This window comes from Cynara cardunculus (genome assembly GCF_001531365.2).
Source record: "Cynara cardunculus var. scolymus isolate 2C chromosome LG 15, CcrdV1, whole genome shotgun sequence".
NCBI classification, from domain to species: Eukaryota; Viridiplantae; Streptophyta; class Magnoliopsida; order Asterales; family Asteraceae; genus Cynara; species Cynara cardunculus.
In genome coordinates this window covers 9,309,703-9,336,754 of record NC_037542.1, presented here as the reverse complement: position 1 = coordinate 9,336,754, position 27,052 = coordinate 9,309,703, and the positions used below count along the sequence as shown (strand labels likewise).

General features: G+C 34.5%; 4 protein-coding genes across 9 annotated transcripts; 2 read left to right on the top strand and 2 right to left on the bottom strand.

Annotated features, from left to right (window-relative positions):
* Window positions 1-4,527: 4,527 nt before the first annotated feature.
* Window positions 4,528-6,807, top strand: LOC112527206 (tetraketide alpha-pyrone reductase 1). Its single transcript, XM_025137677.1, has 5 exons — window positions 4,528-4,693; window positions 4,767-4,939; window positions 5,486-5,840; window positions 6,259-6,451; window positions 6,554-6,807. Exons 1-5 carry the CDS (start codon window positions 4,582-4,584, stop codon window positions 6,693-6,695), a joined length of 975 nt encoding a protein of 324 aa, XP_024993445.1. The 5' UTR covers window positions 4,528-4,581; the 3' UTR covers window positions 6,696-6,807.
* Window positions 6,808-6,869: 62 nt separating this feature from the next.
* Window positions 6,870-13,987, bottom strand: LOC112527204 (alpha-1,3-mannosyl-glycoprotein 2-beta-N-acetylglucosaminyltransferase-like). 3 transcript variants are annotated; one of them, XM_025137673.1, is made up of 19 exons: window positions 13,794-13,987; window positions 13,357-13,407; window positions 12,979-13,066; window positions 11,510-11,572; window positions 10,493-10,527; window positions 10,329-10,405; window positions 10,187-10,232; window positions 10,029-10,091; window positions 9,433-9,499; window positions 9,276-9,344; window positions 9,120-9,189; window positions 8,958-9,019; window positions 8,680-8,770; window positions 8,508-8,601; window positions 8,261-8,323; window positions 8,131-8,169; window positions 7,848-8,018; window positions 7,295-7,422; window positions 6,870-7,212 (listed from the first exon to the last, which is right to left on the bottom strand). In XM_025137673.1, the coding sequence occupies exons 1-18, from the start codon at window positions 13,860-13,862 to the stop codon at window positions 7,306-7,308; spliced, it is 1,335 nt and encodes a 444-aa protein (XP_024993441.1). In that variant the 5' UTR covers window positions 13,863-13,987; the 3' UTR covers window positions 6,870-7,212; window positions 7,295-7,305. The 3 variants fall into 3 exon arrangements, with proteins under 3 accessions (XP_024993441.1, XP_024993442.1, XP_024993443.1); XM_025137674.1 differs by having other exon boundaries at window positions 6,870-7,207; XM_025137675.1 differs by lacking the exons at window positions 6,870-7,212; window positions 7,295-7,422 and having other exon boundaries at window positions 7,905-7,993.
* Window positions 13,988-14,044: 57 nt separating this feature from the next.
* Window positions 14,045-15,719, top strand: LOC112527207 (SOSS complex subunit B homolog). 2 transcript variants are annotated; one of them, XM_025137678.1, is made up of 2 exons: window positions 14,045-14,168; window positions 15,132-15,719. In XM_025137678.1, exon 2 carries the CDS (start codon window positions 15,237-15,239, stop codon window positions 15,651-15,653), a length of 417 nt encoding a protein of 138 aa, XP_024993446.1. In that variant the 5' UTR covers window positions 14,045-14,168; window positions 15,132-15,236; the 3' UTR covers window positions 15,654-15,719. The 2 variants fall into 2 exon arrangements, with proteins under 2 accessions (XP_024993446.1, XP_024993447.1); XM_025137679.1 differs by having other exon boundaries at window positions 14,109-14,168; window positions 15,140-15,719.
* Window positions 15,720-15,773: 54 nt separating this feature from the next.
* On the bottom strand, window positions 15,774-19,572 carry LOC112527203 (monosaccharide-sensing protein 2-like). Of its 3 annotated transcripts, none has more exons than XM_025137670.1 (6): window positions 19,384-19,572; window positions 19,104-19,206; window positions 18,260-18,826; window positions 16,823-17,769; window positions 16,486-16,673; window positions 15,774-16,367 (listed from the first exon to the last, which is right to left on the bottom strand). In XM_025137670.1, exons 2-6 carry the CDS (start codon window positions 19,180-19,182, stop codon window positions 15,923-15,925), a joined length of 2,226 nt encoding a protein of 741 aa, XP_024993438.1. In that variant the 5' UTR covers window positions 19,183-19,206; window positions 19,384-19,572; the 3' UTR covers window positions 15,774-15,922. The 3 variants fall into 3 exon arrangements, with proteins under 3 accessions (XP_024993438.1, XP_024993437.1, XP_024993440.1); XM_025137669.1 differs by having other exon boundaries at window positions 15,889-16,367; window positions 19,104-19,196; window positions 19,384-19,571; XM_025137672.1 differs by lacking the exons at window positions 19,104-19,206; window positions 19,384-19,572 and having other exon boundaries at window positions 15,889-16,367; window positions 18,260-18,336; window positions 18,515-18,529.
* Window positions 19,573-27,052: the final 7,480 nt, after the last annotated feature.

The window sequence follows — 27,052 nt, the reverse complement described above, 5'->3', positions numbered from 1 at the left end:
TTGAATAAATAAGAGTTATAGTTCCAATTACAGTCTATCGATGAAAAAAATTGTATGACAATTTAAAATCCAATATATTTAAAATCCAACATATTTAAACGACTCCACAAATGTGTTCGATTTACACCAAGAGCAAATAATCAAGAGATTGAGAGCGAGACCGAGAGTTTTAAAGCAATTGAATGTGAGAACTTTTAATAACTCATGGTGAATATCAATTTGAATATCACCTTAAGGGATGGGGAGAAGACATAGAGGTATGAAAGTGTGAAGACATGATTAAAATATGTCAAAAGTATCTTGGGAACATGAAAAAAAAAAGTAATAATGTGCATTGGTAACTTGTACTATACGTGTTTTTAATTGTAGATTAAGAGATTTTAAGACTGAATGCATAAAATAGTAGTACTTAATGCATTATAAGTTGTTTTTAAGACTTTGTGCATTAAAAATTGTTTTTAAGACTTTTGATAAATCTGGTTTATAAAATAGTATAGATTTAGATGTCTTAAATAAAAAAAAAAATTCTAAAAATGAATAAATATGAACATAAAAGTTATTTATTTATGGGATTGCTAAACATACCCCTTTCTACTAATCGATACCTCCACGGCCCACCTATACAACATCTCCTCTCACACTTCTCTCTCCTCACCCGGTGTCCTGTGACCTCAGTTCACTTTTTTATATTTAAATGTATTTTGCTGTATATCTTTTAATTTTTTATTTTCTATTTCACTTTTATCATATTAACATACATAATAGTATATCAACTAAAATATAAATGAATATATCATTTAAAATAGAAGAGTTGGTAAGGGTAACAATTTGATTGGTTGGTTTTTTTCAACAAGTGAATCTTGAGAGATCTCAAATCAAAGGCTGTATACGTTTGTTTAGTACTGCAATATGCAAGTACTGCAATATGCAAGTACATGTGTGGTACCACTTGTGTAGTACCAACCAAGTACAACATCCCAAACCTTATATAACTACATGCATTTCCACCTTTCCTTTTGGACTATCATACATACACATAAACATACATACATACATACAAGAAGTACATCAAGATTGATGTGTTTGTGGAATGACGAAGACTCACGATCCAGATTTGGCATTGTCGTCTTCGTCATTCACAAACACATCAAACTTCATATACTTCCCATGTTTTCTTTTGGATAATACATATATACATATATGCAAGAAGTGTATCAAGATTGACGTGTTTGTAGAACGAGAAAGACCCACGATCAAAATCATGCAAAGTTTATGTCTGATTTGGTATTGCGTCTTCATCATTCACAAACACGTCAAACTTCATGATCACGATTAAGGGGATTGAATGGTTAGATGCATTCATACTCTCTTCGAAGTCTAATGTCACTCAAAACCTATGATGTTTTGTGTTTTTAGCTTTTTAATGGCTTTTTTGTATCTAAACTCTAATTCTAAATCTTAATTCACATCTTAAGTTACTCAATTTCCTTTTTGAAATTTTCAATAAATACTTTATTTCTGTTCATCAGATAAATTACGGGCCGGTTACTAAACACTTACTTGGTAAGTGCTTATCAAATAAATTTCCTTATCAGATAAACATGAAAAGGGCCAAGAATCCTGTCGGATAAGAGCAATGGAAATGATAGAAAGTCTTACCGGTAAGTAAGAAATACGACTCTTACCTAGGTAAGCACTTACCCCGTAACTTGTTGCATTCGATATGTTATGATGTACTAAAATTTTACGTATCAAAATAAATTATAATGTTTAATCCTATCAGTAAACATTTAGGTAAACGACTCCTACGTCAAGATGGAATTTACTTTGTTCATAAGTTTCATTTTGGTGTTTTTGACAAAAAAAAAATCATAAAAAAATTAATTAAAATTATACTTTTTGTTTACAAAGTTGATACCTTATCCATTGGTTGCATTCAAATGATCTATGCCTTATCCATTGGTTGCATTCAAATGATCTATGCCTTATCCATTGGTTGTCATTAAGGAAAGCTAAGGTTGCAACTTTAATGCTTTTAATATTATTTATTCTAAGTACATGTTTGCAGAATGAATGAGGATGGGGATTTGATTCCAGATTTCTAGGCAATATATATATATATATATATATATATATATATATATATATATATATATATATATACAAGAACGAGAGAACATCCCAATAACCTTATATTGTGATAAAAAATAAAATTAAAAGATTTTTAAAATTAAAATTAAAATTTAAAAAGATTCAAAAAAATTTAAAATTAAAAAGGTAATAATGAAAATGATATCATCAAATCTTTTAAACACGATCATTATTATCATTAGTCTTATCATTATCTAGTAAACGGTTAAGAATTCAAAGAGACTCGTAACTTCAAATCGCAAAACAACCGACCGAAGCAAACCTTGATCGACGGTGATCGACCAAGAACCCTAATCGAGAAGCCATTGCATGCAACAAGCTGACAACAAGAAGAAGTTTATTCAAGGTATCTTTCAAAATTACTCGTTTTAAACAAGTTTTTAATCGATTAGTTGTGATACTCATGTGATATCAATGTCACTCGATTTGATYATGGTTTCAATTGGTTATGTTAGACATTATCACAACGATTTCGAATGGTTTCGATATATACTAGGTGCGATAATCATGTGATATGAGTATGATAATCACCATTATACATCACTTGGGTTATCGTTTTGGTTGATAAGTTAAATTTTTTGGAGTAAACATGTGATATGGGTGTGATAATCACCGTTATACATCACTTGGGTTATTGTTTTAGTTGATAAGTTAAATTTTTGGTGTGATAATCATGTGATATGGGTGTGATAATTACCGTTATACACTGGGTTATCGTTTTGGTTGATAAGTTAAATTTGTGGTGTAACCATGTGATATGGGTGTGATAATCACCGTTATACATCACTTGAGTTATCGTTTTGGTTGATAAGTTAAATTTTTCGATGTAATCATGTGATGTGGGTATGATAATCATCGTTATACATCACTTGGGTTATCGTTTTAGTTGATAAGTTAAATTTTTGGTGAGATAATCATGTGATATGGGTGCGATAATCACCGTTATACATCACTTGGGTTATCGTTTTAGTTGATAAGTTAAATTTTTGGTGTAATCATGTAATATGGGAGTGATATGGAGAAGAAGAAAACTAACAAGAGTAAAACATAGGATAATTATGGTTAATTAAAATAAAATAAAAATTATAAAAATTACTTAATTACATTACTGCCCTTATTAAATTATTTATATATAATAAAAGTTAATATATTAATTAAAAAAGTTTGAGGTTATTAAATTATTCTCGCGTTCTCGTAAATCACAGGGGTTCTTGTTTGAACCTCCACATATATATATGGTTTTAACTATAGGGTTTTGGACCAGCTTGCACACATCTTCATTACTTCTATAAGACCTTGAGGACAGTTAGGAAAATCCTAAATGGCTTTAGAGGGACTCGAACCGTAACTTATAAGGAGGAGCCTCAAAAGCTCTATTGTTATTGCCTGACCTAACTCCTCAAGGTGGAATCTATTATGTCCATTTGCAACTATGGAAATAAAAATCATTTTCATTTTTTTTACTTTCTGTAATACTTACCGTTCCAAATCTTGAGGAATTGTCTTCCGGATGTCTTCAGAAAACCTTTGCACACCTTCGTTATTTTTTGCACAAAGATTTGGGGTCAAAGTTCAAAGGTGATCACGGGCGATCATTTTATAAGTTTCTTTGGCTTCAATCGGGAGAGAAGCACGAGCAACTGCAAAAGCGACACAACATATCAACATAAATGGATCCAAACTCTTTGGAATCTTAAACATACAACTACTAATATGCTAGAAAAAGTTGAGGATGCCGTCCAGTCATTATGCCGCGTACCTCTCATGATTTCTTCAGGAGAAGCAAAAGTCAAAATCTCAAAAAAAAAAAAATTAAATTCAATTTCAATAGTTTCTCCATAATTTCTTCAAAATAAAGAAGCAAAAGTCAAAATCTAAAAAAAAAATTCAACTTCAACAGTCTCTCCATAATTTCTTCAAAATGAAGAATCAAAAGTCAAAATCTCTAAAAAAAAATTAAATACAACTTCAACAGCTTCTCCATAATTTCTTCAAAATAAAGACGTAAAAGTTAAAATCTCTAAAAAACTTAAATTAACAGTTTCTCCATAATTTCTTCAAAATGAAGAAGCAAAACTCAAAATCTCCAAAGATTCATTGAACTCCCAACAGTTTCTCCATTTACTTTTGGAGGATTCTCCAAATTAGTAGAAAAAATTCATTTCAGATAAATAGTTGGAGGCTTGAGCAACCAAAAAAGAGTCTTAACAACTCCAAAACCTCATTTTTCTCCCTTTTGTAGAACCAACAGGTTTTCTATGATGTTTTCAATATCCATATCTCAACTGCCTTGCAGCATTACATCTGCTTCAAACCTGAATCTGTCCTGTTTTTCAAAGAAATAAACCTCACAAGTATAATGTGACTTACCTTCTCCATGCCTCCACCTATATATCTTGGAAGATCACAGCATTCAGCAGCCAAGAAGTGATGGATCATGGCAAGGTCTGTGTAACTGGTGCATCTGGGTTCCTGGCTTCTTGGCTCATCAAGCGACTCCTGTCGGCTGGTTATCATGTCATTGGCACAGTTAGAGACCCTGGTTCGTGTTATGTGCTCAATCTGTTGTGCATGTCTAACGCGCTACTGATGCTAATTTGTGGTTAAATTATCAGGAAATGATTCAAAACTAGCTCACCTGTGGAACCTGCAAGGGGCAAAGGAGCGGCTACGCCTAGTGAAGGCTGAACTAACGGAAGAGGGAAGCTTCGACGATGCGATCTTGGGGTGTGAGGGTGTCTTTCACACCGCTTCCCCTGTTCTTGGAGGACCTGCTTCTGATCCTAAGGTATGTTTTGCAGTTTCAAGTCTAATCATAAACCAAACCATTACAAACCCAGTATTTCTCACCTTGCAGGTAGGGTCTATAAAGGGTAAGATGTAAGCAAACTTACCTCTAGTTTGTAGGGTATGTTTTGTAGTTTCAAGTTTAATCGTAATCAAAACCAAACCAAATAATCCCAGTATATCTCATCGGAAGGTAGGGTAGGGGGAGAGGAAGATGTTGGATAACGTTACCTATAATGTATGCTTTGTAGGTTCAAGTCTAACCATGAAGCAAACCAAACAAACCCAGTATTTCAGGTTTTTAACTAAATGACCTCTTGATAAGTGATTTTTAAATCCATGACCTTCTGACAGGTTTTTAGGCATTCTTGTGTATTAAAGTGATATTTTCAAACCTGTCATAAGGTCATTTAATTGAAGGACCCCAGTATATCTCACTCGAAGGTAGGATCTGGGAGGGGGGTAAGATGTAAGCAGACGTTACCTTTAGAGTATGTTTTGTAGTTTCAAATCTAATCATGGTTCCATCTTTTTGCACTTTCTCCAGGGGGAAATATTAAAGCCAGCTATTGATGGAACACTGAACGTGCTAAGTTCATGTAAAAAGAACCCATCATTAAGACGAGTGGTTTTCACCTCCTCATCTTCCACACTCAGGGTGAGAGACGATTTTGACCCCAAAAAAGTAACTATAGATGAGTCGTCTTGGAGTTCCGTTGAATTCTGTGAACGACTCAATATTTGGTATGTACTGTCCAAAACCATGGCAGAAAAGGCAGCATGGGAGTTCTGCAATGAGAATGGGATCAATCTCGTGACCGTTCTCCCCTCATTTGTTGTTGGACCCAGCCTACCTCCTACTTTATGTTCTACGGCATCAGATATCCTGGGCTTGCTACAAGGCAAGTTCTCCAAAACCTACATAGTAAACCAAAGTTGGGATCATGTGAGAACGGTGAGAACACTTGTGAGCCTTTGGATGAGTTTTTTTATTTGATGGCTCACAAAAAATGCAGACCTTCACCTACCTTCATTTGATGGCTCACAAAAAGACGCGAACGTTCATCTACCTTCACCTTTAATCACCTTCACCTACTTTCACATGCATGATGCATGAATTTGTTAAAAGTTTCAGCAATAGCGATACAAGTAGGTATGTGGAGGTGAATGAAGATAGATGAAGGTGTGTGAATGCAAGTGGATGAAGGTGATGAAGGTCCGTGTTCTCACCGCTCTTGCCAAAAACACTGTTCTCACCAGAACCCAACACTATATCATGTATCATGGAAACCATTTATAACAAAACTTTGGATGAACCAGGGGAAACGGAGAGATTCAAGTGGCATGGGAGAATGGGATATGTTCACATAGACGATGTTGCACGTTGCCACATTCTAGTTTATGAAAATGAACAAGCTGAAGGACGATATATATGCAGCTCAACTGTCATCAATAATGATGAACTCGTATCAATTCTATCAGAAAGCTATCCCACACTACCCATTCCAAGGAGGTACTAAAACTAGGATGAAATGAAACTTTGGTTGCAATTTGTTTCAAGTAAAGGGTAAGATGTACCATAATATTGCATTACTGAACAAACATGATTTTGCAGGTTTGAGCAGCATGATCGACCATATTATGAGTTTGACACAACAAAGCTGAAGAGTTTAGGGTTCACGTTCAAGCCGATTCAAGAGATGTTTGATGACTGCGTAACATCTTTGGTGGAGCAAGGCCATCTTTCTATCCCTTAGTTAAGCTGGAAGCCTTTGTAGTTGATTATATCAACAATGATACCACAAGTCTCCTAATATTTACGGATCCAACTTTTTATTTAAAGTAATCAAAACAAACATGGTCTTGACCTCAATATACTATCAGAACATAGTTCTGCCATCAAATAGAAAAAGACAAGTTGAACCGTTATATAGAAGCATACAACATCAGATGGTAAGCATTAGTGCTCTTGGTGGCTCAAATGTACGATCACTGAACTTTTTTGAATAAAACCCGAGATAGGAAACAGAAGAAAAGGAAAACTGTAGCCTCGAGTTGGCTCCTATAAGTAACTGCAGCTTCTATCTGCCTATTTCTTAGAGAAAATAATTATGGTACCATAAAGACTCAGCAAAACTCGTGCCAGCAAGATTCTATACCTCTGAAAAGATCTAAACAAATGAAAATATATAGACATCACCACCATTTATCCGAGAAGGGACAGTTTTTGAACCAATTCTGTTGAGCATGTTACACTCTTGACCTGCAACTGAACTGAGATCATATTTTAATATTGAGAAGTTACAGAGCAATACATAGTATTTGAATTATTAAGGAAGAAGATGAGGCCACTCACTTCAATGGACACTAAGCACTCTGGATTCCCAATTGTTGGAGGGAATCTGGTCCAACAATAAATACGCACTTTAAGGTTTGGTGTCGGAAGACTACAACTCCCTTATATGCTGTCCTTGGTATGCCATCCTGAATAAAGTATAAAACATAAGTTATTGTTCTATTGTTGCGCTTATTTACAAAAATGCCCGCAACAAGCCAACGGTTAAGTATGGAATAGCCACGTAACTTTTATTTTATATGCAAATTGTAGGATATATTGCAGGCCTGTATAAACAACTTGTGAGGTGCTTGAAGCAAAAGGGAGAGGGGGAGGGGTTGGGTGAGGATAAGTGGATAACATTTCCAATATTATATATAAATTCCAGCCACTCTTCCTTTTGAGGTACAGGCCAGGACTGCGTACATCCCACCACTCCCAAACCTGCTTTCGGGCGGGAAATATCGGGTTTGTTTGGTTTAATTTAGACAACAAAAGTTACCCATTTAAAATTATATGGAAATCACATTATAAAAAATAGAAACAAAAAAAAGTCAACATGGAAATGTGATACCTTCCACTCGTCAAATATGCCATATTGGTGGGCAATGTTTTCAAAATGTGATTGATCTCTATACTGTATACGCACATCTCCATCCACATTATTTGTCTTCGAAACAAGATCAGTTCCATCAAGTGGCTTAGCATTTTTCACCAGGTCTGCAAAATATTTCACAAACTTATCCTACAAAGAAACAAACACAAGTCTTCATGAATATTCAAAATGGTCAATCACTCATTCCATTTCTCTTCTACCTTTCAGTCATTAAATAACTTTTTAACTGTGAAATGCATACCTCCATTAGGTAGCTCAAGTTCATCGACTTCCAATCAACCTTTATAAGAACATAAAGAATAATTAATGGCACAAATACTGAAGAACCAGCAGAAACAAACTAGATACAGCAAGTCTCTGTTTTTATATACCTGGATATCATTTAGTTTAATAGGTTTAAGATACTGTTGGAAGAACTGTCCCAAACTAGAACCCTGAAAAAAATGAAATAGATAGAAGTAATCAGGATATCAGAACGTTTTTATGTCAAGTTACTTGAGGTAGGCTAAAAATGAGGTAATCAGCCTTGTAAGTATTGCTTCAACAGAAGCACATAATTTCACGTTTCAGGTATGCCTATGCAAAATATGAAATGAAAAGTTGACTGAAGATACCTACATGCTCCCCAAAATTATACGTCCTGCAGACTTCTGGACGAATAAACTGCCGCCCTCTGTGATTCTCTTGTAATCTTAGCCAGTCATCCCAGTAAGTAATATTTTGTCAAAGAAAATTCCCACTTGACATAGAATAAAAGAATGGCAAATTACAAACTTGCTGAAAAGGATATGCCTTTGGCCACTTTGGGGAAAGCTCATCCCAGGTAGGTTTGGTTAGCATCCATCCAAGACCAGGAAAAAAATCTGATCTATATAATGTATCTGCAAAGGTGTATATTTAAGTAGATCAGATACACATGGCTTCTTTTTGGAGAATTGACAAAAAGAAAAGATAAAACCCACACTTTCAATAAGAGCTACAACTAGGTCACCACAGCTTATATCCATCTTCTATGAAATTGTTGTGCATAGTCCAAAATACAGTAGCATAGACAAGTGATAGACTTACAAGGATCATGCACAAATTGTTTTTGCCCATTGTCATTCCATGAGGAGATGGCCATGATTGACCTATTGTGGTTTAACAGGAAGGATTACAGTTTTTAAGCATTGACAGAATTCTCTATGATCAAAGTATATAAAGTCATCATAGTTCATGCAAAAGACTTACTTATCTTTATCAAGGAGGTCTGCTCCAGCCTCGAAGTACTCAAAAAAATCAGGAGAGATCTCCATATCATCTGCATCGCAAGATGTCTAATTTTAGAATGTCTTTTCATATTTCAGAACATATTTCAACAGAAGTAATATACTTTAAGATACGTACCTTCAAGTATTATGACCCGATTAAAATTATGTTTGTAAAACAATTGATCCAGTGCCCACTTGTAGTGACCTGAAAATACGGTGGTAATGCATGGGGAAAAGTTTATCCACTGTAAGAGGCAGAATGGAACTGAGAATGTTTGTCAAAAGTATCCTACGTGCAATCTTGTAATATGCAATTAACTCCTCAGGCCTCTCCATATGTACAGGTTCATAATCCAAGTGCTGCAACAAAAATGGAGATAGACTTCAAAACATGATTGTTCAACCTGATGGAGTAGTGTTTAACTTAAGGAAGCATTATGGCATTGAGCTATAACATAATTTAGTAAGAAAAATCACATCTTTAAACTCAGATAGTTAACAAGCCTCAGCAGAAAAAGTACTACACAAGATGCTAGAGAAAAAAGACAAGTTACGAATAGGAACTAGAAATGCTCAGGACTTCAAGCCTGCACCACTAATTTGACTCTTTCGTAATACACCTTTAATAGTGAACAATCTTTATCCAAATCAAGTTTATGAAGGTCATTTTGCATAACCTATAAGCCTAACATTTAATAGTGAACAGTCTTTATCCTGTAAGCATAACCTATAAGCCGCATGAAAAGAAAAACTGCTTTGTTGTATATGAATTCCCTTCTTTCTTAATCAATTGCCAAGGAAAAAAAGCAATAGAAGACTAAGCCGGCAAAAATTGGAGCATCTACACCATTTATCATTGCTCAAGCAGTAACATGCAGATAACATTTACCTGCATGTAGGTCAGCTGATCATAACCCATCGCCATTGTCCTAACATCAGAATTCGAACCGTCCTGAAAATTTTAATATTTAAAGAGAGGGGTGCATAGCTTACCAAGGAAATTAGTAAACTGAACTAATGTTCCAACAATTAGTGCCTTATACATACCTGGGATACAAAAACCGGAAACTTCAATGCAACAGAACTATGATATCTGGAAATCACAAAGAATGGTGCGATAATAAATCTACAGAAGGTTAAATGACTTACAGCAAAAATAAGGATAAGTATTATGTGCATAAAAACATACTTTAATATAGATTTAATGGTCCTTTCCAGATAATCAGCACGGTTACAAGCCATAATCACAACAGCTGCCACTGGCACCTAGAATGATGAAGCACATGCATTGATTATAGAAGAGAGTGATCTCTGGACAGGAAATTAGAAAAATTGATTCTTTCTTATACAAACCTCTGCTTCCCGTATCAAACTTCCGACAGCTTTCTCTGAAAAGTGATAAGAAAACAATCAGATTGCGTACAGCATGTTGTTTCAAGTGCCATTACACCACAAACCAGGGAGGAGCCAATATAACACCAGGTCGGCAGAAGCTGCCCAAAATTATCAAAAATTAATCTGTTTGTACCTTTCAAAATTTTCCATTTATAGGTTGGTCAATCCAAATTTACATGTTATACTAAAAACAATTTCTTCAAATTGCATTATAATGTAGATATTCTATAAGATCACTCCGTTTATATTACCCCGTCCATCCATAGAGAGAGTACAGTTCACAGTTTTTCTTTGTCCCAAAGCAGTCCTATTTGAAATTTTAACACAGAAAAATGCCATGTTTCTAAGTTACCTATGCTTTTTTTCCAAAGATAGGAAACAGAGCTATTCTATTAAATTTATTCAATCAAGTGTAAATTTTTCCAAATAATTGTATTTAAAATCTTTTTAGATCTTGAAGTGGAGCAACTTTCTGGGATTTGGGGAGCTTGGAGGGGGGAGGGGAGATTTATTCTTTTATGACAGAGAATTGCTTGATCGTCAATTATGTTGCATCATGTATGCCTTTTCTGGAAATTTTCTCTTGCTTTGTCCCTGAACCGTACTTCTGAGAAGAAGAATATACCAACCAAATGCCCAATATTATGCCATTTGTTAAGAATTCTTCCTTTCATGCAAGATTGTGGCTTGTTTCCACGCAATTTAAACAAAGCTAATAGGCATCCCCAGAAATAGTGGCAAAAGAGGAATACCTATGCAAAGAAAATTCAGACCTGTATTGTATGCCAAAAATTGACCACAGAACATATATATAGCGCATACATGTAGCGACTTTACCTATACATAAAATGTCCTTATGCTTTCAGAACCTCCTCGTATTTATAATGTAAATAACAAGTAAGAATTCTGTTACTCAGAGAAGAGAACAGCATTAAAGAAATAAAAAACGAGAGAGAGGTGATGGTAGCTACTTACTTTCAAGATCTTGAACAACTGTCCTTAATTGTTCACACTCGTGTTCTTTACGTTTTACTTTTTCTGAAACAGCAGTAGTAAATGTACAACACCAGATTAAAAAGGTAATATCTCTTCATGATAAAAATAATAATAATAAGTACTAAGATGGAGATGCAGAAATAATTCAAATTTCCTCTTTGCCTTCTAAAAAAAGGCACTTTTATGCTACTATGTAGCTTTTCTCTCTAACCTTTAAAGAGAATAATGCAGAGACATCCTCCAGTCAACATATAAACCAACGAAGCTAGTATGTCCCAGTCGAAAGTAGGGGTCTAGGGGGTGGGATGTATACAATCTTGTCCTCTACTGCTAAGGGTCGAGGGCTCTTTCCATGAAGACCCCCGTTTGTGAAAACGTGTGAGTGAAAAGGTAAGAAGTACAATAGTTGGTAAATAGTAAGCAACTATTAAAAGAAAATTGAGTAAAAAGTAGGTACATTGAAACATAGAATTTAGAAAAGGTAAAAAACACACACATCCCTCTATCTATCATAGAATTTTAATAACCTATTTGTCAACTGTCTAACCTTCCCCCTGTCCCACCCTCAACCTCTCCAGATCCCTTCTTTCTGTCCATGCTAGCTACATGTCCCTACACCAAGTCTGCTACCCTGGTCCTGAGTCTCTAAGAACTATTAATGGTCATGTCCTCGGAAATGTCTAAGGCCATCATTTCCACTCTCCTCACTGTTGCCGCCCTTTGTCTCCTATGAATGCGTCCATACCACTGCAATTTTCCATCTCTCAATTCATTTGTGCAACTCCCAACTCATCCGGGAAGTCGGAAGACCTGGCTCGGTATCTTGTCTAACATGGTATGACCACATGTCCATCTAAGCATCCTCATTTCTGCAACATCCAACTTCCTCTTGACCTAGTGGCCACTAGGAAGCAAACCCAGGGTCTCACCAGTTGAGCTACCCCAAAGGGTTATGTTAAACTTTGTCTGTAGCACTTTAAGTGGTATTTAGAAAGAAAACATATGCAGCCCTAAACTTGTCTGATAGTAATATAATAAGCATGCCCACAACACTCTGGGTACATGTTGGGTCATATTGGATGCATATTTATGGAAAAATGGAGCCATCAAACTGTAAAACAAGACAGCTTTTTCTCAGAATATTTTCTAAGGCAAAAAAGTCACAAAAGTATGTCATTGATGTGTTTACGCTTACTCCCAAAATTACAGCATTGAACCTGCAAGACCCCTTCATTTAACTTCCTCTAACTATATCTGAGTAACAATGTCACCAAGATTGGAGTTTAAATAAAGTGATGGCTGTCAGGTATCTTCGTGGGTAGGCAATCACCAAATTCAGGAATATTCAATTGTTAGGTGTAAAACAACGTATAAAAGTGACTTGAGAAAATGACATTATAATGGAACAATTAATACAAAATACCACTACACAGAACGAGATGAAATACCTTCCAAAAACACAATGTTTTCCTGATGCATGCTGATTTGATCAATTAGTAACCGCATCTCATTCATGCAACGGTTTTCTGCTTCCACCTGTTATGATTCCATTCTTTCACTTGCACAATAGAACTTTTGAGGGTAGATAGTACACAAACTCATTAATCCCCCGAAACAACTCAATTACTTATATAATTGCCTAGGAAACAAGATCATAAAACTAAAAGATACTAAGATTTAAGCTTCAGAGAATGAAATTGTCTAGGAGAACATGATAAAATGATTTAATTGGATAACTATCAGCTATATAGATCTAGCATCCCAATATCTTGAAGCAATAAGAATACTGAATAGACTAACTGTGAAACATAAAAGGGTATACTTACTGCAGCTGCAACTCTGTCGGCATACTCAGATTGTGTCGTAAACAACTTCACCTGATGGAAAGCTTGAAGAAAATAAATCAAGGGTTTACAGATATAACACACCAATTAGGATAAACATGAGACATGAAATTGTATGTCCTGATACTTCCTACACTTTCTCCTACATTTCCATATTGAAGTCCTTCAATTTCCCCTCTTTCAAGAACGTGAAACCATCATTTGTTTAAAGGAGCTCGCACTAGCTTATGGAATAAAGCAAGAAAGATGCATAATAGAGGTAGTTCGTCTACATGTAACATAGAAGATGAGCAATTAAGGATCGAATAAGGATGATTAAGTGGGTTCAGATAGCTGGAGATTCAACCAATTGCATAACAACAGTGATCAAACTGGAACACAAATTAATAAAAAGTATGCCACTAAAATTTATGTCCAACCTGGATATAGATGAATGCGAATGTAAAGAAAATAAGAAGACATCTGAAAACCCTAGACCATCTCCCCATTTTCCTTGTGCGGTTTTTTGGATATGAACCGCAATGGAAAATCAACTGCTTCTTCAACTCTGCCGGAGATCACAAGAATCTTCAACATCCGGGTCACCAAATCATCTCGGGTCGTCCATATATTTAAACGGTTTAGTGTCTTCCTTGGTGCTTAACGAGGTTGTACGGTACAACTGCACAAAACGTAAATCGTTGTTAAACCCATGAAAGGGGAGGCTTCTTCTAAACCCTAATCCGCAGCTGTCAATGATCGATTCATCTGCTGGAGATACACGTAATTCTGGATCTATCTTCTTTGAATCAAAGGTATGGTTCACTCTAATACTATATGATTAATCTCTACCCAACATGATTTAATATCGAATTTGTATCCATAAAAGAAGTTTTTTTGTGTATGCAATATGAATACATGTTCAAATCCATGATTGTGCACAACGTTACCTGTTGATTTGAATGACGATCATCTTGTTACCTGTTGATTTGTATGATGATCATCTTATTTGAACCTTATTCAAATCCATTTTGGTGAAGATGTAACTGTTCTCTGATCTTAAGATTAGTCGATAGAAATTAAACCTTCATGGAATTTTCTTTTGAACAAAATGACAGCGATTTCAAGGTATTTAGTCCAATGAATTACAATTTACAAGGTTAGATGCAATTTGAATAACAACTTGATGATCAACAGTATCAATTAAATTATCGATTTTAGAGCATTTGCAGCAGTTTTTTTTATTCTTTATAAATGGCATCAAACTGAATTTTTTATCCATTTCATCAATAAAGATTGAATTAACATCATTTTTATATATAATTTTAAAAAATGTGTGTTTGATTTAAAATTATAAAATATTTAAATAATAGAATTAATGATAGAATTTTGAAAATAAAGAATCTTTTGGAGTTATCGGAATTCTTGCAATTTTAGGTTTTGGATTTTCAAACACTATTACTTAGAGCAACTCCAATCGAACGACAAAACCTTGTATTTGCCGTTTTCAAAGTTCCAATCGAACGCCATTTTTTTGCCGGAGGGTGAATTTGAGCGGCAACAATGCCGTGCGCGATTTGGACACCAAAAAGGTCCAATTTTTTTTGAGAAATTATAAATATTAATTTTTTGGTTTTTACATTTATTGAGCGGCAACAATGCCGTGTGTGATTGATGTTGAGTTTTTTTTAGTGTATACGGAGCCAGGTGTTTTTGGTGTGTGTTTTTTGTGATATGATTGGAGTTGCTGTTATTGACTTGTTTTTCTCAATTTCAAGGAGACCAGACCTCTACCCTCTCAAGGTAGAGTGGTAGAATCTCCAACTTGTGCAAAATTATAAGCTTCATATTGGGTGCAATCAAGGTTTACTGAAGCAGCAAAGATGGTTTCTTTGAAAGAGATCGCACCAGCAGCACGGAACAACATCAACGCCCACTTGATACTTCTGGAGAAAGGCCGGATCACGAGCGAAGGTCAAAACAAGACGTGTTTGGCATTGGTCGCAGACGAAACAGCATCCGTTCACTTCCAGCTCTGGAATGAAGAGTGCGATGCATTTCAGCCTGGAGACATTCTGCGTTTATCCAATGGCATCTTCTCTTATAATCGCACCAATCATCTGGTGCTCAGAGCCGGCAAAAGAGGTCAGCTAGAAAAAGTGGGAGACTTCACGATGCTCTTCGTGGAATCACCAAACATGAGTGAGATCTTGTGGGTTCCCGATCCAAATAACTCCGCTAAATACATCCAAGAATCTGTTATTTCGCCCCATTCCCGTATTTTCCCACCATTGCAATAAGCTGTCTTTCTTGTATCTGTTTTTGTCTGTATAACATTTACTACCGTATCTGTCTCGACTTCTTCTTTTGTACATGTTCTCAAATGGTGCTTAAAGTAGTTATCAGAAAGCCAGAAGTTCAGCCACATAGAAAGTCAAGTTAAGAAAAGAAAGCATTAAGCTAATCTATAGGGATTTCAAAATTTCATGTTCTATAACACATCAAAATTTAAACCAAACCGAAAGCGTAAGAAAATAATATACGAAACACACGCTCGAAGACCTTTGACTCAATTGTTCTTTGCTGCAGCAACCTGTTTTGCGCCAACTGAGAAGAATTCCGTGATCACTTCCAAGGGCATACCTTTCGTTTCTGGAACCTTCAAGAAAACAAACACCCATGAAATGACGCATACGATGGCATACAACCCAAAAACTCCCGACAGACCAATGGAAGTGAGTAACATGGGCAGAGAATAGGTGACGATGATATCACAGATCCAGAATGTGAGGGCACAGATAGCAATGCAGATCCCACGAACTCGGGTAGGGAAGATCTCGGCACACAGTATGTTGGGAATCGGACCAAATCCCATGACGAAAGTACAAAAGTAGATGACGACGCTAGCAGTTGAGATAGCCGCATTTGCAACGTTGCCAAAGTTTATTAGACCTCCTACGACCAAAACTATGAGGGTCAAGATCAATACGGGAATCGTGGTGAGTAGAAGCGTCCTGCAAAAACAAGACAAGGGTGACAACTGTTAGGATATATAAAACCCCTTTGAATCTAGAGGTTCCAACATATATACAAGTTTTTGTGGTCTGTGTCTAGCCGATGTAGGTATATTACCTTCTTCCGGAGATATCCATGAGTCTCATGGCCATGGCAATACAAGGGAGCATCAACAAAGTTGTGAGGGTACTAATGAGAAGAGATGAGGAGGTTGAACTGATGCCCAAATTTGATAAGAGAACACCAACACCTGCCTCCTCAAGGATCTGAGGTGTGTAGTAAAGGACTCCATTGATGCCAGAGAACTGCATAAAAGGTCAATAAAATATTAAAAAAGGGTCAAGCTAGCTTATCAGCCAACAAGCTAGTTCGCCACACATGGGTTTAATCCAATAACTGTATCTAAACGAAGACAAAAGAAAAGAAGCAAGGGCAAAAATTCAACTTGTATTACCTGTTGAAGGATCTGAAGACCAACCCCAACAAACAATGCATGCTTGACTCCTGGTTCGAAAAGATCAGACCAGCTTGCGCCTCTCGTTGCTGCTTCAGCCGGGTGCACCATGGCTGGTCCAATTGGATGCTGATCTTTAAGGTCCTTAGAATAAAGCGCAGGCTGACTCACTAGAGCTGCAGCCTGAAAGGACTCACCATCTGCTGGCATATCAACACCTGCAAGTGAAATTAGCGATCCACGCTGAGATCCAGTGCCCGCCTCTTGGTGCAAATAGATTCTTTTAAACCCTCCTTCCTTCTTTCCATCTTGACCATCTCTTTCCGTCCACTGCCACGCCAGCTGCCAACCACCGCCAATGCCCGTGCTACTCACCTGTTCTGCATTCCCCTGTGTAATGCTGTTGTTTCTAACGCTCAAAATGCTGCCATGGGAAGCCGGCTGAATCATGTCTTTCTCCAAACTTGTGGTCTGTCGAGAAATCAATGGAGAATGCAAATTGTCATCGGAATCATTCCCAGCAGCATCAGAATGATAATCTTCACCTTCTCTACCACCATCACTTTCTTCATCCCAATCATCATGTTTGGCTTGATTTCCAGTAACACTGAACATGCTCCCAAAATGTGGGAAAAGCATGCTTCCTTTGCTCCCGATGGTATCTGGAAGTTTCTCGTGAACGCTTCCAAAGAGGGTGACGAGCGGGTCCATAAGGGGGACACTCGGATTGATGGTGCTTCCTTGACGAGATGCAATCCCAATCATACTCTGACCAGTGACCGGTCGGGCAATCCAAGAGACCCCTTCTTCGTGACCATATAACTTAATTTTATCAGGTTCTTCGATAGCATCATCCTGCTCAAGGTCGTTTGCAGGGCCGATTATGTACTCTTCTATAGATGTCTCTCCTCCAATTCCCAGACCTTCAACCAGTAAAGCCATCTCCCCTGTTTATAACACAATTAAAAGTTGCTCATATGATGATTTTGTGGATTGCCAAGAGAATGAAAGAAAGTAACGGAATTTTGATACAATAATGAATTTGTTGTGTTCGGTAACGTTTAAGCAATTTGTTTATTTTTTGAGCTTATTGAAAAAGTATCGTGTGGTTAACATAACCTGAAAAGTTAATTCAAGTAGCGTTTTAACAAGCTCCATGAGTTTTTTTCCCCATTTTTTCCAATTTAATTTTTCAACATGTCCTTCTAGGTCATTTCACATTATGAGCTAGATTATTAGCTAATTTTTACCAACTATAGCTCGCTTCTTAGCCGGTAACTACTAATCTAGCCAATAGCTAGCTTATCAGCTAGTTTGCCTTGTATGTTTGTACCAGGAGATAAAAGAATTGCAAACCCGAGCATAGGTGAAGTAACTTGAGTTTCATGCCAAAGTTTCTTTATGATAAATCAACAATGGAGGTAGGAGAGAACTTGCCTGCAACGTCTTCTCTGCCACGTAATCTCTGCAAAACCTGCTTGGCCTCGAGCATTCTTCCTTTGCTGACCAACCACCTTGGAGACTCGGGCAAGAAAAAGACCGTAAATATGAAAAACCCGAGTGCAGGAATAGAAAGAACACCAAGCATCAACCTCCAACTGGGTGCCTCCATTAAAGACATCCCAAAAACCATACAGTATGAAAGAAACATCCCACCAGACCCCATGAACTGAGGTAAAGTATTGAGTGTACCTCTAATCTCAGGAGGCGCGGTTTCAGATATATAAACAGGAACAAGAGTGACCGCCAACCCGATTCCAAAACCATCTAATAATCTAGCCAATAGAAGCACATAAACGTTGGGTGACCACAGCATAACAAGACCACCAAAGAAATATAGGACAGAAGAGATAATGAGCATGGGTCGTCGGCCAAGCCAATCCGCTACAGCACCAGAGCAAGTTGTGACCAAAGTGGCACCAATGAGTGACATAGCCACAATCAGACCCTCAATAGTTGGTTCATTTTGCAAGTTGAACTCTTTCTTTATGTATAAAACAGCCCCTAAATCGCATTACAACCACAAATTGTCATCCAGAAAGATAGTTTACAGTTAAGAAAGCATAAACCTATAAATCAAACCCTCAACTGTTGGTTCATTTTTGCAAGTTAAACATCCCCTAAATCGCATTAGAACCAGAATTATGATTCCAGAAAGATGGTTTACAGTTGAAGAAAACATAAACCCATAACCATAAAGCTAAGATTTGAGATTTTACACGCAAATTAAGCTCATTTTTTCAAATCGCAACACAAAATATGTGGGTTTTAAGCAGTTTACCAGCAATAGTAGCGTTATCCCATCCTTGAAGTAAGTTACCAACAGCAGCAACAACAGCCACCAACACAGCTCCACTCATTTCCCTTCTTCTTTCTATTTAGACCTGGTCAATCCCCGAATCAAAAAACTCACAAAAATTAAGCATAAAGACTCGGAGACAAACAAACAGACATCTAATTAAACACAAAAATCAAAGCAATCGAGCGAAGGAAATAACACAAAAAGATATGCAATTAAACAGACAGTTGGGCGAAATCCCAAATCTAAACTCGTCGATTACCGCGATGAAAGATTGATTGGTGGATAAAAGGGGAAAACCAGTGGTGGTTAGATGAACCCTTTTCCTCTTCGAAACTGATCTGAATGAGAATGAACTTGGATTCAGTTCAACTTCAACATACAGTTGCTTGAAATGAAAACAGAAAGGTGGGAAAACAAGATGATTGATTTCCCATTAGTTTATTTCAGTGGTGGGGGATGGGTATAAATCAAACTAAGACGCATTTCCTTTCAATGAAGACCACAGCTGCGAAAGAGAGCATCCTGTTTTGTTTTGAAGAAATCTCCCACGTACGTGAAGTCGACATACTATTCTACAGGTTCAGGGACTACATCTGTATTTATATACAAGTAGAAGGACTAGTTTAGCCAAATTCTTTTTGCGGCAGCCGCTGAACGCAAGACACTTGCACCCACGTCGGTTGCCTTTCTTAATTCTTGCTACCTTACGTCACCTAAATTTACCCATTCTAAATCAAATTAATCAATGTCATTTTTTTACCTTTAAAATAAAGTGAGACTAGTCAGTTTTCGTAAGATCTATGAGATTAGTCTATTTTTGTAAGGTCTGTGAGACTAATTTTTTATATTTAAAAATTCATAGCAAAATATTGTGAATGTTCGACTTTTTTTTTACCTTCACGGTGTTTTATTGTAAAGTTTCAAGTATAAAATTATGGTTTTAGGAAAATAAGTTGGTCTCACGTGAACCCAACCCTCAAATAATATGGCAAAATAACATGAGAATATCAACATAGAAGTTTAATGTGAATCCATTGGAGAAATTAATAAAATTTATTTAAGAGCTATATGTCAATCAAATTTACAGATATTTATATGAATTTACATATAAATCTTAAAATAAATTATTTAAAGAGTTCGGTTTGATGAAAATAAGAGTTTTGATGAGAATACAACATTCATATATATATATATATATGTATGTCTTACATTCAACTACTTTAATTACCTATTTTTATCATTATGACCAAAACTTTATCAAATTCATTCATGTAAAAATGATTAAAGGTATGTAAAAGTCCATGAAAGTGAAGATAAAAGTAGATTAATATAATTGAAAGCAAATAAATATAATTGAAGGTATTGAAACCACAAGGATGGTGTGTGATTGGTTTGAACTTGACTCCAAAAGTCAAAAGTATCAAGAGGTACCAGGTTCAAATCCAAAAAGAAATAAAAATCATCTTGTAGCCACAGAGGTTCAAATGTGATGACTCCGAGTTATCTGTAAAACAGGTGGTCGCCCTGAGATTAGTCGACTCGAATAGTGGGTTGGATATCCAAGTTAATAAAAAAAAAGTTACATTCAAAGGCTCATGAGTGTTCTTACTATTCACATCATAACTCTTATTCTCATACAATCTCTCGTCTAAATATGTGAGAACCCATAAAATCATAGGAATTTTGAGAACCAGTACATCATATTCTATTTCACATCATTCTTTTTCATCCCAATACTATGAATTTTAAGGTTTTGATTAATATATACATAACAGAATTTCTCATTATGAATTAAATATATATGAAACAAATAAATTATGAATTAAATATATATTAGTTAATATTTTAAATGTTAATCATAGGAGAAAAAACATAACAAATAATACTTTAAAATATATAGGATTTTTATTTGAGTGTGCTCTCTCTCTCTCTCACACACCCACACACACACACACATATATATATATATATATATATAATATGTATTTGGAAATATAATAATTGAGGGGATATAATAAGTTAAAACAAGGTGAAATGATTTAAGAGTCATAGATTTGGAATAATAATTAAAAAAAAGAATTGACAAGTTGAATTGATTCCCACCACTTCACATATTCATAGAAAAGAAGTGGGAGGGATCATCACCACCAATAATTTATTCATAATTGGGTCCCACTTAACCTTATAATTTGATTTATGTAAACTCATTTGTTTTATATAAATTATTTATTTAAATAATAATATAAACAACATATCTCTTTACATGATATGAGAATCCTCACATAAATAAATACATATGAAAAAAAATCTAAAAAGTGTTTCTGAATGTGCATTTAAACTTATTACAGTATTTTTTTTATTAATCTATATATCTAACCCGTTATGCGAACTGATTAATCATATAGTGATCATTTATTTTGTGGGTAATCCAGAGTCATTGCATTTGAACATTCATAGTCATAAGCGGATTTTTTATTTCTTATTGGATTCGAACATGGGACCTTCAGACACTTTTGACATTTGGAGTTCAAGCTTAAACCAATCAGACACCACCCATATGATTGATTACAGTAATTTAAATGATTGGTAAAAGTTAATTTTGATTTACCAAGCTTACAAATCGTGTAACATTTGATATGGTCATATAGGGTTCGTCTGTAATGACTCCAAACTGTCTATGACCGTTCGGATGATTAGTTGGTGTACGTAGTTGATTCATAAATTCATGCTTACGTAAAAAAAAAAAAAACATTTGATATGTAGTAACGGAATGGATGGTTATCATGGAATGAGAAAGTGGATCCTTTCGTTTGATTGATTTTTATTCATACAAACGTAAATTGTTTTTGTTTTCTTTTGTTCTCTGTATTTTACGTCAAAAACGTTATATGTGAGACACCCACTTTTCATGATACCATCTTGGAACCCTTAAATAAGTTTCTTTTGTCTCATTGAACCTTCACATGACATTGAAAACACTCAACATTCACAAAATAACTGTTTAATTTCAGTTCTTTTTATACATAAAGTTTTTTATAACATAATCTTATTTGATAACAATTTTTTTCTCCAAATTTTTTTCAAGAACTAAGCCATTGAAAATAGAAAAGTAAGTTGGTTTTTTTTGTACTTTTCCCTATTTTAAGAATAAACTATAAATTTGGTCCATGTGGTATGTCAATAACACTTTTTGTCTTTATAGTTTTGAAATTAAAATATTACCATCGTGGTTTGTAAAAACGTCTGGATTGAATCATTCCCTCTAACGGTAATTAAAAATTCCGTTAAATGAGAGACTTTTTTGTCTTTTTATCGATTTTTTGTCACTAATCAAAAACTACGGGAATTAAAATCATAAAATCAATTTGATTGGATAAAAAATGAAAATGCCCCTCATTCAACGAAATTTTTTAACGATTGTTAGAGGGAGGGACCAAAACCGGATGTTTTTATAAATCACGATAGTCATCTTGTAATTTTAAAACTACAAAATATATAAATTGGATTTGATTAAAAGTATGGGATAGGTTAAATATACAGAAAGATGCAGCGATGGACCCAATTTTTTTTTTTCAAATGATGGCACCATTTGAATATAAGAAAAAACTATATGGAAAAATTCTCAAACAGTGACACCGTTTGACTATAAGAAACAAATATACAAAAAAAATTTCAATTGGTGACACTATTTGACTAAGAAAATGACACTAACAAGATCCGAACTTGTGTCTGAGGTAGAATAAGAGTCTTGCAAACCAACTCTACCAAATAAAACATGTTATCATTGTAATTTCAAAATACATATGTTGACACACAATAGATTAATACGGTTGCACATTTCACGAACCTAAATTATTTTACCCTTCGATGGATGAATAATATGATGGCACATGCCACCGTAACCACCATGATAAGTCCGTCCATAATAGGTGTTAATAAATATCTTAACATCATGACTTATGGTTTATATATAATTTAAGTTGCTTTGAATATAAATAGATGTATAACAGCAACTAAACATAAAAAGTTGATGTGATTCAACATTTTGATTGTTATCAAAATACTTTGTGACCAAAACCCAATTGATTGTTTCACAAGTTGCCTCTTAACTTTACAACTGATTTTCATTTTTTAATATTTATTTCAATTTGTTTTATATTTTATATTTTATATTATTTATTTTACATTTTATTATTAATAGCTGTTATAATCAATCACCTTCTGTCAGATAATTAATAAAATAAAATCTAACCATAAATGAATTTTTAATTAAAATGTAAATATTTTTATTAATTTATTAGTGCAATGATATTGATAATAAAGGTCAAATATTATTAATCTAATGTAAAGTGTGTGTATGTATATAATATCCAGTTTTTTTATGTTCTTAGTGGGACTCTAATAAGAGAAAATTAAAAAAAAATATTTTATTTAATTTGAAAATATAATTTCTTTATTAATAATAAATTATGTGATTGAAATAATAAGCCTAATGGCTTGTTTGTTTTTTGAAAAAAACCACTTAATGTCTCTTAAGTCTGAACCGGTCAGACGTTTTTATTTTCAGACCGTTTGTTTTTTTATATAAATAAGAGATGAAAAGCTCTTAATTTGCTCTGAAAAAAAAAAGTGATAACATAATCACTTAAATCCTCTTAATCGCTCCCTCCAGATTCTCCCCTCCATCCTCACCTCCAGATTTAGTCCTCCAAATCTATCTCGCAAGACATTCGATCTCCAAATCAATCACGACCCAGATCGATCCACATATTCTCGTAAAATCATGACCCAAATCGATCCAAATCTATCAGATCTGAAATTTGACTAATTCAGATTTCAGATCTCAGACGTAAAAACAAACAGTCTGACTGATTTAGATTTCAGACTTCAGTACCACCTCTWAAAATTCAGAAGTGAAATCAGACTTCAGACTTCAGAACCTCTTAAAAAACAAACGCCACCTAAGTAAATGACTACCTTTAAATTCTCTGGTGTGTAGCTTGCTTGACAAACGGATGAGACAAATTTATAAATACAAGACATGTTTCGGGTTTGATTTTGGAATTTTTGTTAGCTTTAACCTATGAATGAGTCAAAAAATGTCTTATTATATTGGTGTCCTCGAAGACGGGTTCTGTATGGGTCCTATTTGAAGTTGCGGTAATCAATTTCGTGAGCAAATAACTACCTTTTTAAAACTAAACTCTTTAATACAACATTTATTCGACTCACTAAATTATTAAAATTGTTATTTTAGAGTATGTTCAAATAAAATTCTAAATGTGGTGAGAATGTAAGAAGTGATGGTTAAGGGTGATGTTGGTATGCGAATCACTGGAAAAATCTATTTGAATATGTATATGTGAATTTATATGAAGAATCTATAACGTGGCTATACATACATATATATATATATATATATATATATATCTCTACAAAATAGATTTTTTCAATAATTTTCATGTGAACTTTCTCTTAATTTTCCATTCTTATCTTCTCACGATATTTAGACTTCTTATTTGTACATTCCACTTGTTATTTAACTGTATTTCCTTAAGATAAAGATAAAGTTTGCATACATCATATCCTCGAGATGTTAATTATGAGTAAAATATATTGGATACATTTACTTTCATTTGGTTTAATTATATAACATCTTTGTTGTTCTTTTAACAATTTTAAGTTCTAAATACATCAGATTCGAGCAACCACTATATGAGAATATGTCACCATATTCAGGGACAAGGGGTGATATAACTAGTTCATTAGTTTTTAACAAATAGAGTGGATTACTTTTTTTGTGTATGTAGTTGTCACTTATTATCAACTATATTAATTGTAGTTTTGGTCATTGTGGTTGCCAATAGAGGTGTTCATGAGTTAGTTGATCGAGTTGAAGGCATTTGAACGATTCAACTCAAATCAAAGTGCAACCCAACTCAACCAAATCATACGGGCTTGTCAGGTTGATATTTTGTTACATCAAAATATTATCCTATGCTTGTTATATTGAATATGTTGTTTTCTCTGCTTATAATTCCTTTTTCATCATCAATCATTTGGTATAACGCATACATACTTCTTCCTGAATATATCACATGTAACTACTTTTCTCAATTTTGTATATATATATATATATATATATATATATATATATATATGTTCACATTTACTGAACACATATACAGATGAGTTATATAAATATGGAGAATAGATAGAAAATATATGTATATGAAGAGAGCATGTGATTGGTGTAATCATCTAATATACATAACAATCATATTAAATCCAAGAAATAAAAAAATATCGGGTTTATCAAGTTGGTTGGTTCAAATTATTGTAACCAAATACCTACAGTTTGAAGATTTTACAATTCGATTAAACATCAAGTTGCTTCAAATTGAGTTATTTCACGTTGAGTTGGGTTGGGTTGGGTTGATCGGGTTTTTGAACACCCTAGTTGCCAATGCGTTTCACGTTAGTCCCTCTTACTAACTTTTGCTAAAAAAAGAAGTAAACTACAAATTTAGTGCCTGTAATTTATCGACAATTTTGGTTCCTGCAATTTCAAAATCACAAGATGGACAGATCAGTAAAATTATAATTAGTTCAAAATACATAATAGAATTAACGGTGAATGGCTATCATAAAGATCAAAAATGTAATTTACTCTAAAAGATATATTAAAAATACCTTATTGTATAATTTTTTACTCGGTATAAAAAAAATCACATGTCGGTCATCAAATTTTATTGTTTGTAAATAAAATAAAATAAAATGATATGATGTCTATGATATTTTGAAAAAGTATACTCTTGATGTGACATTATATTTTTATGCTCATCTTTTTTAATTAAAAAATAAAATATTAAAAGAAAATTACTTTACAATCTACAAAGTCTATTTTAGGACAATTCCAAGCATATAAACTACAAAAAAATGATTCTTCATTTAATTTGCAAAAAAAAAATAGAAGATATTTGTGGAGTTCTTAAATTGCAAACTGCATTAAAATAATTTTTGATATTCAAATAAAAATGTTTGGTTCTTAACTTTTGTTTTTTTATATAACAAAGAAGCACCAATGGTAGAATACCACCCTGCTACAATACGGACCCAGGTTCAACACCCGGCTGGTGCAACCCATTTGACACGCCTAGCCGATGGTTGGGTCCATCAATTCAGCTTGATTCTCAAGATTAACAACACAGGCCCTTCTGAGCTTAACTTTTTAACTACATGAGTGGTGTTCAATTGGTTTGAGTTTGAGTTTCAAATGTTAATAGTGGCTGGAGGTCCAAAGTTCGAATCCAAGAAGAAATAAAAATTCTTTTGTGGCCACGGAGGGGTGGTCACCCTGAGATTAGTCGGCTCGCGTAGCGGGTTGGATATTCAGGTTAATAAAAAAACTTTTATCCTATGAATTTTTAATATTTTGGTCAATTGAACACTATATAATTGAGAAAACTATTGACTATTGAAGTAATTTGGTTAAGAGGTCGCTTATCAAAGACTTACTGGATAAGTTTTTATCAATTCACTTATCTTACTCGAAAAGTATGTCAAAGACTGACAATCTTATATGGGACACAATCGAGATTCTTACCCCGTAAATAAGAGAAAAGACTCTTACTTAGTTAAGAGACGCTTACAAACAATTCATTTTAATGGTCGATAATGTTACCTGACAAGGTAATTGAAAGTGATGATTATTGTTAGTAAGCGCTTATAAGGCCATGCCAGATGGTGTTCTAATATGATATATGAAACAGAGCCCCCAAATTTTTTGGAAACCCATTACACATGTTTCAGTCTTTAACCAATTATATATGTTTTAACCTTTAACCCAATTATAATATTTTAGGGTTTTACCCTTTTAATTGATTTGGTTGTTTCAGATTCTAACTCTTGAACAATGTTAGAAAATG